Raw genomic sequence first — 9,369 nt, 5'->3', positions numbered from 1 at the left:
CTTCACCACCCATTTATCCCTCCGCCTTTCAATTAGCCCCACATGTGATTATCGGCCAGGCTGGCACAATTAACTAACTCACCCCCTTTTCATATGCATATATATACAAACCTACCACATGTGTTGATAAAAACATAACAAAAACTTTAAAAATAATGATCATTATTTCTGAATAGTTGGGTGATTAGTGATTTAATTTTCCACATATATGTTTATACTTATATTATTTAAATATTTAGGGATTGTCACAATTTAATTTATTTACTAGGGGAAACATATACAAATAATATGTAACCTAAGGTATTTTTCTCCCCTGAAGATATCTTTCAGGAGAAGTATTTATGGGTCTAAGATTTACTGTCTTGGGAACTTATGAGCACTTTCAATGAAATTACTTTTGCAATATTTTCAGAGCATTCATTCTGGTTCTGGAGATATTTTAAGTGGCAAGGACAAATAAAATGGCATTTGCCAATCAGAACTGACTCTGGAAGGTCTAGTGATTAGCACTATATATATGAATGATATTATCTCTGTAGCTTTCCCATCTGGAAAATACTATGGCATTTGGTGCTGTATCCTTGTTTTCCTGTGTCTTAAACTCCACATGAATGTGGCTGAAGCCCTGAGCTTTGATCCTGTAGATCAAGATTGTATCCCTGCTTATGTTGGTATCATTTTCTATGATCTTTTGCAAGCCAATTTCCCTCTCTGAGACTTACTTTCCTTATCTGTCAAAGGATGGCATTGGGCTCCACCAAACAAGTTAAACAGCAATGACAGTGCCAGCAGCAAAGTGTCATAGTCCTAACTCGGATATACGTGCCCAGAAGCACATGCAATGTATTAGCACTTTCATGGTGTAGGGCTTTGCCTGGAAAAACTTGGAGGAGATAGAAGAGTGCAAAGGAGTTGATTAATGATTGAAAGGGAATGTTTTAAACAACGGGTATCCAGAGACTCTTTCTCATGAGTCACCTGAATATGGATAAGCAGAACAATTGTGATGTGGTTGGCCAGGGTCCAGGAATTCCTGGTAGTCCAGGCAAATGTTCACCAATAACAGTAGCTAAGGTGGAGGAGTGGGGCTGGGGCAGTATTAAAAGGTGGGTAGGGTACAACATAGGGCCATCCGGTGGACAGTGCCTATTGGATTAGAGTTCAGAGCCAAGATTTAATTTCTTAGGGAAAGGAACTGACAAGAGAAATTAACTGCCTAGCCTGACCCCAAGTGGTTTTTTGAAAGACAGGATATCATTCCAGTTTCCAAGCAAGAAATCAGGAGCTAAGGCAGCAGCCTGGTTGAAAAAACATGTGTAAAAAGTGGAGGTGGAGGTGCATATGAGAATGCAGCTTAGGCACCAGGAGGAGCCTGCTTAGCATAATACACTATTGCTAAGTCCTAGTCTAGTTTATAAGCACTTGAATGCTGAAAAGAGATTGCTTTATCAAAAAAGTGGCCAGTACTCAGATTGGTTTGTGCTTGGCTATTAACTGAATGGTCAAAATTTCAAATCCACCCAGAAGTAGATCACCACACCCTACAGAAAGGTGTGGTGATCTACTTCTGTACATTTACAGCCGTAGAAAACCCCCGAGTACAGTGCTACTGGAACAACTTGTTACCGTGTGAAATCAACTCTGTCCCATGGGTTGGTCTTATTTTAGAGTACTATACCAAGATCTCTAGTGATCATGTCAGTTATTAGTAATTAGTTCTCACTCATTGTATTTTATGATGAGTTCATACATTTTCAAAGTTGTTCTTACATTCTTATTTATGCAGCATTGAGTAAGTGCTATGATAAGGTATAGAATGAGTGTGTGAGGTTGAGAGACCAGTGGCTTCTCATTTAATGAAATATTAGGAACAGCTGGGTTTAGACATCCCAACACTCCCAGCCTATTTACAATGACACTGGAGTTCACTGGAGTGGATCACTGTGCCTTACTAACCAGAATTTTCCTCATAGACAATGGCATTCCTGCATCATTTACAAGTGCCAAGTCTATATTCAGCAGAAAGGCCTTGGTGAAGATGCAACCCCTGAAGGATGTCGTGGGAAAAGACACATATAGAATAAACAATAAATACGATGAGATATACCCCCCTCTCCCCACGGAAGAAGTGATGCAGCGCTCAGAATTTGTTATTGGACATGAGGTAGCATATGACATTTTTGACAACAACTGTGAACATTTTGTGACTTTGCTTCGCTATGGAGAAGGATGTTCAGAGCAGGTGAGTCTTTCTCTTGGAGACAAAAGAAACTTCCTAAGTGAACAGCATGCTCGATTGACTGCTCTTTTTCCTATCTGGGAAACCCGTGGGGCTCAGTGATCAAGTGCTTGACTGCTAGCTGAAAAGACGTTGGTTTGAACCCACCAGCTTCTCTGTGGGACAAAGATGTGACTGTCTACTCCTGTGAAAATGTGCACCCTTGGAAGCTCCAGGAGTTGTGTTCCGTCCTATAGGGTCTTTATGAATCAGAGCCCACTTGGCAGTGGCTTGGTTCAGTCTTTGGGTTAGCCCCACCAATCCAGTTACACTGTTGATGTTTTTCCCAGCGACTTACTTACTGGGATGCTATGAAAATGATTATGTAAGACTTTTTAAAGAAGTCTTTTTCATCCTAAATCCTCCAAATAAGAATTTAATAGATTTTTAACCTCCAGAGTTGTTACCTATGAGAACTGGAAAAAAGAAAAAAAGGGAAAAAAGAGGATACTTTGAAAATTCAAAGAACTATACTATAACATATTAATAAATATTTTAACATCTCAAATTTTTCGTCTTCCATTATCTTGAAATGGCAAATCAGTTTTATTAACTTACAAGGCACGAGGTTATACTTCTTCTCATGAAAGCTTTGGAAATGGGACACACAACAAATTGAAAGGATACATTTGTTATCATTAAGGAATAATGTAATAGGGAATTCATTTATGTGAGGCAACACATTAAGGCAGTGAACACTCTATTCACATGGAACAGTAAATTGAGTCAGAATCGAGTTTACCACCGGAGGCACACACTAACTCCTGTTCATCTTTGCATGGAAATCTCATGGTGTAGCTGAAAATTAGTAGACTTCTGATCCATGAAAAATGAATTCTTCCTCCACAAACAGTAAAACTGGTCCCAGCAGGTTCTGATAAAGATGGTGCATTGATGGTCTTGAAGGTTTACTCAAGCTTTGGCCTCCTGTAGATCTGTGCTAGAACCCGGTCTTCATCCATTAGCTGAGTGATTTTGACCCACTGCTGAACACCAGAGTCCCATCACGTTGTTTTATTTATTTTTGTTTTGTTTTTGTTCTTACGGTTGTTTTAGAGTCTATATTCCCCAACATATTTGTCCTACCACCTACTTTTCAGAAAAAAACACAATTACTCAGCACTCTCCCCTGTCCCCCTTAGCGTGAAAAACTGTGTATTATATAGCCCATAACTGTAGTGACCTGCTTTTGCAGCAGCCCCTGGATTGTTCCAACTTCCCCCAAGGGGCAGCATCACTCAGTGTGAGAAACACTCTCAAACGATGAGAGATTTTGAGACTCCGGGTCAGCGTGTGGTGAAGATGGAAAGCTTTGAAGTACAGTTCTACTCCCGCACACCTGGGGCTCCTATGACGTGGGATGGACCTGGTGGCAAGTGTTTTCAGCCTTAGGCGCCTCGGCCTCAGCAAACTTTTCTTGGGAAATGGCGATATGTTTTCTTCACTGGGCGGAAATGTAAATGCACAAGAAAGTTCATACGGGTGGAAGGTTGGGCAACGACTTTCTTTTTATTTTTGTACTTTTCCACACTTTCTAAAACCACTGTTTGTGACAGCCATCCCCTAAATAGCTAATATAGAATGCATCTCGCTGTAGAAGATGGCAGTGTCCTCACTTAACCCTGACTAGCTGAGCGTGCATGTGCCCTGCCACTGTGGCCTTAGACGCTCGAGGCAAAGGCGTTTTGATAAATGCCTGCCCTCCTCTGTGTGCCTGTCACACTGATGCCGGGGCTCGTCCGCTCCAGCTTTGCTAACGTTGCACTGGGCACGTGCAGCTCCGGAGATAGGCGTCCTTGTACAGGAGGAAGTGTGCAGTGTGGTATTTGCAGGTCTTCTCAGCCTAAGTAAGCTGCAAAGTAGAAGCTCTTCCTCATGCTGCTTCACCAGCAGCATCCTGGGACGTTTTAATCTTGTGGGTCAGACCCCATTTCATGCAACTCCAAGGGATTGTCCAAATTACACGGGATTTTGCCATTTGGGATACAACTAGAAAGGCACGAGCATTTTGGGATTTGAGAGACTGCATGAGCTGCTGAAAGTGGCCTGATTATAATGGCGCCTGGAGTCCCGCAGAAATTTGGTTTGGGATTAAGTTCTCTTTCTCCTTCCTGGGCTTTTTGAGTTATGCGATTTTGCCATTTTGGGCTTCTAGTGGATGAATTTTACCAAAGTAGGCCTGCACCGAGCTGGGGCTTCTCTGTTCTCAGGGTCCTGCTAGTTTCCCAGGGCATTTTCCTTAAAGATATCAACCATGTCTTCTTCTCCACCCCCCCCCCCTTTTTTTTTTTGCCCCCTTTTTTTGCAAAAAGACCTTCTCGGGACCTCAGCATCTTCCTGCAGTTGTGCAGGGACCGGGCCTGCTTACAATCCGTAGTCCTGTCTGATGACTGCTTCTGTGTTCATTGGGGTTTGTCCTGTGTCTTAGATCCTCTGGCCCCTTTGTGTTCCTCACAGACCTTATGGTTAGCTCTGCTCTGGAACTTATTTAGGTAGTCACTAATTTAACACGAGAGGTAGGTAGGTAGATCACACACACGCGCACAAAAGATGAAAGTTATACGCAAAAGTAGGATCTTTCAGCACCAAGTTGTTTACCAGTGCCATTCTGCCTGGTAACTGGGGCAGGAAGTCACCTACTTCCATGCAGACCACAGGATGCCCCTCCGGAGTGAGTGAATTCCTGCTGTTGGCTGACACTGTTACCGCTAGTCTCTTCTCTGGCCATGGTCCCAACAGTTATAATGCTGCGATGTGAAGATAGCAGGCACCATGGCAGAAACTGGTGAGCTGGGTCAGGCTTTCTAGCTCTTGGGCTGATCCCCAGAGTCATTTGGGAGAGATGATTGCTTTATTTGAAGGCCTAAAGTTTAAATATGAGAGAACAAATTTATTATTAGTATTACTTTGGAATGCACTATGACTCTGAAGTATCTGATGTGACCTTCGAGTCTTAAAATTGCACTTAAATCCATGCAGAAGGAAGGCATTATCAGCTGAGTGCTGTGAAAACCGTGACTATGCATGGACCCCCATCATCCCGGTGATGATGCGTACCTTTAAAGCTGTCCGTGCCTGTACCCCACGATGCACACTGAGCTTGTGAGTGGTATGTTTCAGTTTGCCTGCATGAGAAATTAGCTTTTGATATGATAATTAGCATCCGTCTTTAGATATATTTAGTCCAGATCACATCCTGGAATTATTTTATGAATAATTCACACAAACCTTCTTTACATTAGCCAAAAGATATATATATATATTTATACCAAGGTATTCATCTTGATATAGACCCAACCAAAACAAGGTGTGTGTTTAGGGCTAGGCATAGGAGTAGGAAGCAAGAAAACACGTGGCTCCTAGGACCCTTCCTATCCTGAAATGGCCTCGGGCAAGTGACATATTTCCCCCCTAAAGCTCAAGTTTGTAAAACACCGGTGAGCAATGCTACACCACTTCCACAGATGCGCCATGATGATTATGTTAAGCTGAGTTGCCTAGAGAAACAAAACCAGTGATATTTATAGATGTATAAGAAAGAACTTTATAACAGAATAAGAGAAACAGGGGTGAAGGGGGACAGCAAACGGTATAAGATATGAATATAATAATTATATAATTTATCAAGGGTTCACAAGGGTTGGAAGGTGGGGGAGGCAGAAAAAAAAAAGGAGCTGATACCAGGAGCTCAAGTAGAAAGAAAATGATGGTGGCAACATATTTACAAGGGTGCTTGATACAATTGATGTATGGATTGTTATACGAGCTGGAAGAGCCCTGAGTTAGTTTAATTGTGCCAACCTAGCCGATAATCACATGTGGTGCTGGTTGAAAGGCGGAGGGATAAATGGGTGGTGAAGCCTCGACTTTCGAGTTCTTGGGTCTCTTGTTTTGTGATGGTTGTATCGGGTGCAGCTGCCTTAGCAGTTACCTGCTTCAGCTTGCAAGATGGATTTCCTACAAGACATCCCCAAGGAGAAGCCGCATTGATCTATCCCGATGCAGCCCTGGGTGCTGGAGCAGCCGTGTGGAGACCCCTGCCAGTGCTGAGATGCTTACACGTTCACGGACTCAGCTTTCCTCCTGCAGTCGGCATCATTGCCTCTGTTTTGTGAGGTGGAGGACTTTGTGGACTGGTGTTGGGTTAATGGGTTAATGTTGGACTTGTGGGCTTGGGCAGCATTGGGTTGGGATGTTTTCGTGATGCACCTTTTCTTTACATAAAACTCTCTCTTATACATGAGTCGCCGTGGATTTGTTTCTCCAAAGTACCTAGACTAATACAAGCCCCCAACAAAATTATATATCTATAAAAGGAAGAACTTTATATCAAGAAGTAATTTTAGATCAAGAAGGCGTCCCAACACAGCCTAACTCAAATGTATGGGGCTCTCTTCAGACTCATGTAGCTGCAGGCCGATAGGAAGGAGGAGGAAGCAGGATGCACAGATCAGAGGCCCATGAGAACAGAGTCATGTGGATCCAAAGATAGTGGAAATATGGCAGGTGTGGACAACTCTCTGGGTCGGATGGCTGGGCCTATCCCTGGAGGTGGCAGATTCCCAGCAAGCAGGAAGGAGAAGGGGCAGAGAGAGAGGGAGGGAGAGAAGCTCCCAGTTTCTCCCTTATAAGAGGGCCACGCTCCCTAGGAGGCTTCATCAGCCTGTGACCCGATTGACAGGTGGGATTCCACCTCTATACTTTCATACATCTTCATGTTTACATAAATCTAGCTACCACAGTGACTAATGGGAACTATCCTTCCATAATGGGTTTATAAGCAGACCGGTACTAAATGCTCTATGCATCTGCTATATGTATCCATATATTTAGCATAATTATAAAAATAGTCACATGTATTTGTTTGATCTTTAGTCATAAATAATTTGAATTTTGCACTGAAATGTTAAATTGCTGTGCATGAAAAGGGTCTCTGGTTTTAGAAACAAACTTGGAGCCTGCCGAGAGACGCCTTTAGAATAAGATCTGTCTTTCGTCTCTTGTTTCCTCCTAGGCCACCCGGGCAATAAGCACCTTTGAGATCGTGACAGCTGTTGCTGGCGGTGCCTTCTCGTTCCTGGGCTTGCTGCTCAAAAGACAGAAGGCAAACTGCGCTTAACCATTTACTGAAGAGGTATTGGAACTGAAGGGTTTTGTGAGAAGGAAAACAAAACAGAAATCCAGAATGAATACTTATTTTCACTGAATTGTCGTTCCAGATTCCAGTGACAGATAGCAGGCACTTTAATAAATTGCTTTCCAATATTGTCTCATCATTGAGTCAAGGAAAATTTTCTCCCCACGACATCGATCTGCTGTGGCAGCCGAATAAGACGCCGTGGCCTTGTGAATGAGCAAGCAGAGGATCTTAACAAAATCGCATAATATTTTATCTCCTACTATAAATATTGTCATGCTTTCCTCTGGGGGTAGCTATTTTATATTTGCCAGAAAGATGAAGAAACATTCAAATATCATTTTGAAGGAAATGTTACAAGCTCTAAATTGTGAAAATTGACATCTAAATTCATATTCCTCTACTAGTCAGGAAAGGAAGAGTTTGGTTTGGCCATTTTTGAACTTGGACTTATAAGCCAAGTGGAGGTGTACCCCCATATGACTGATGTGGGGGGTAGAAGGTGCCCATGGTTTCAGAGTAATTTCTCCAGAAGCTTTTTATCTTTCAAAAGTGCCTGGCAAGCAAGAGGGGATTGTTTATGTTAAAGAATTACACTGTTCTCTGTGAGTTTCGAAGTATCTCAAAGTTCCCATCCTTTTAGCCATGGCGCCAAGGCATTCGCTGTTGGTTTAAAGTGCCATATTTAGAAAACAATATCCCAGGATGCAAAGTTAGCCTTCATGTTTACTCTAATCTCGCTTTCCTACTCCTTGTATGTACTGCTCCCACCTGATGGTCAAAACTGTCGTTTTCTAGTGCTTTCCGACTAGAGTGAGACTAGCTGAAGCTTAGTGTGTTACCTTCCCCAAAGTGTGCTTACCTTCCAAGGAAGCAGTGCTTCTCCACCTTCCTAAGGCCGTGACCCTTTAATACAGTTCCTCACGTTGTGACCCCCCCCACCATAACATTATTCTCGTTGCGACTTCATAACTGTAACATTGCTACTGTTATGAATCAGTCAACCCCTGTGAAAGGGCCGTTCGACCCCCAAAGGGTTCGCAACCCACAGGTTGAGAACCACTATAATAAAGGACGACAGCCGAGGACAGGTGTGTCACGCTTAGCAGGTGATACAGGTTTGGCGGCATTATAACACTGTGGCCAGTGGGACAGGGAGCAGAGCTGAGCCCAGAGAGAACCTTCTCAGGACCCACAAGCCAAACCTTTCTAGAGTGCTCTGTTTCCATGTCAGAAGACGGTCTGAACTGTGCTGGACGAGGTCACACTTCCACTTGTAAATGTCACGTGTGGATTCATTTGTCTCCACGTCACGCTCCGGCCCCAGGAGTCCCCCTCAGAGGGAAGCTCACAGAGTTAGTCATTGGTTTTCCATGCAATGGCCACTCTCGATGGTGGGCAACTTCAGACTGAGTCCATTTGACTGCTGTTGTGTCGTGTGCTCATGCTCCATAGGCTTCCACTGGATGATTTAATAAAAACGAGTTTGTATCCAATTGTATGTTTCGGAAAGTCAGGAATGGAGTGCAATGTTATCATATTCCAAGGAGAATATATGTTATCAAATAAAGGTCATCACCCACCTAATACATTGCTGGGGAACATGGGAAAGAAAAAAAGCACAATGTACACTTTTTGAATCATGATGAAAATATGTATATTTATTGTATCTAAAAATCTCCCCTCAAGTGCATCTTCTGATTCTATAAGTTAGGTTACTAAATGCATATGTCTCAGCTCAAGGGACCTGAGTTGCAATATTTTCTAGGTTGACATATTCTTACATTTCTTAATCAAAAGTCAAAAATATTTTTTATTGTGCCAGAAGTTCAGTTCAGAATTAGTGCAACACACACACACACACACACACACACACACACACACACGGAAAAATGTAAAGGTGCATCGTGTTGAAACTTCATGAGGGGCATTCTCTAACCAGGTTTCTCAGGAC

General features: G+C 42.8%; 1 protein-coding gene across 3 annotated transcripts in view; it reads left to right on the top strand.

Moving 5' to 3' along the window:
- Positions 1–7,551, top strand: part of PLAAT1 (phospholipase A and acyltransferase 1) — a 31,353-nt gene extending 23,802 nt beyond the window's left edge. For all 3 annotated transcript variants that reach the window (XM_004712347.4, XM_045287559.1, XM_045287558.1), the window contains exons 3-4: positions 1,974–2,242; positions 7,293–7,551. In XM_004712347.4, coding sequence (XP_004712404.1) covers positions 1,974–2,242; positions 7,293–7,397 — 374 coding nt within the window. In that variant the 3' untranslated portion in view covers positions 7,398–7,551. The remainder of the gene's footprint in view (positions 1–1,973; positions 2,243–7,292) is intronic.
- The last annotated feature ends 1,818 nt before the right edge of the window (positions 7,552–9,369 follow it).

Source organism: Echinops telfairi, unplaced genomic scaffold, assembly GCF_000313985.2.
Source record: "Echinops telfairi isolate 266 unplaced genomic scaffold, ASM31398v2 ScPeMD7_17;HRSCAF=63, whole genome shotgun sequence".
NCBI classification, from domain to species: domain Eukaryota; kingdom Metazoa; phylum Chordata; class Mammalia; order Afrosoricida; family Tenrecidae; genus Echinops; species Echinops telfairi.
The sequence above is the reverse complement of the archived record's forward strand: the minus strand, read 5'-3'. Positions and strand labels throughout refer to the sequence as shown.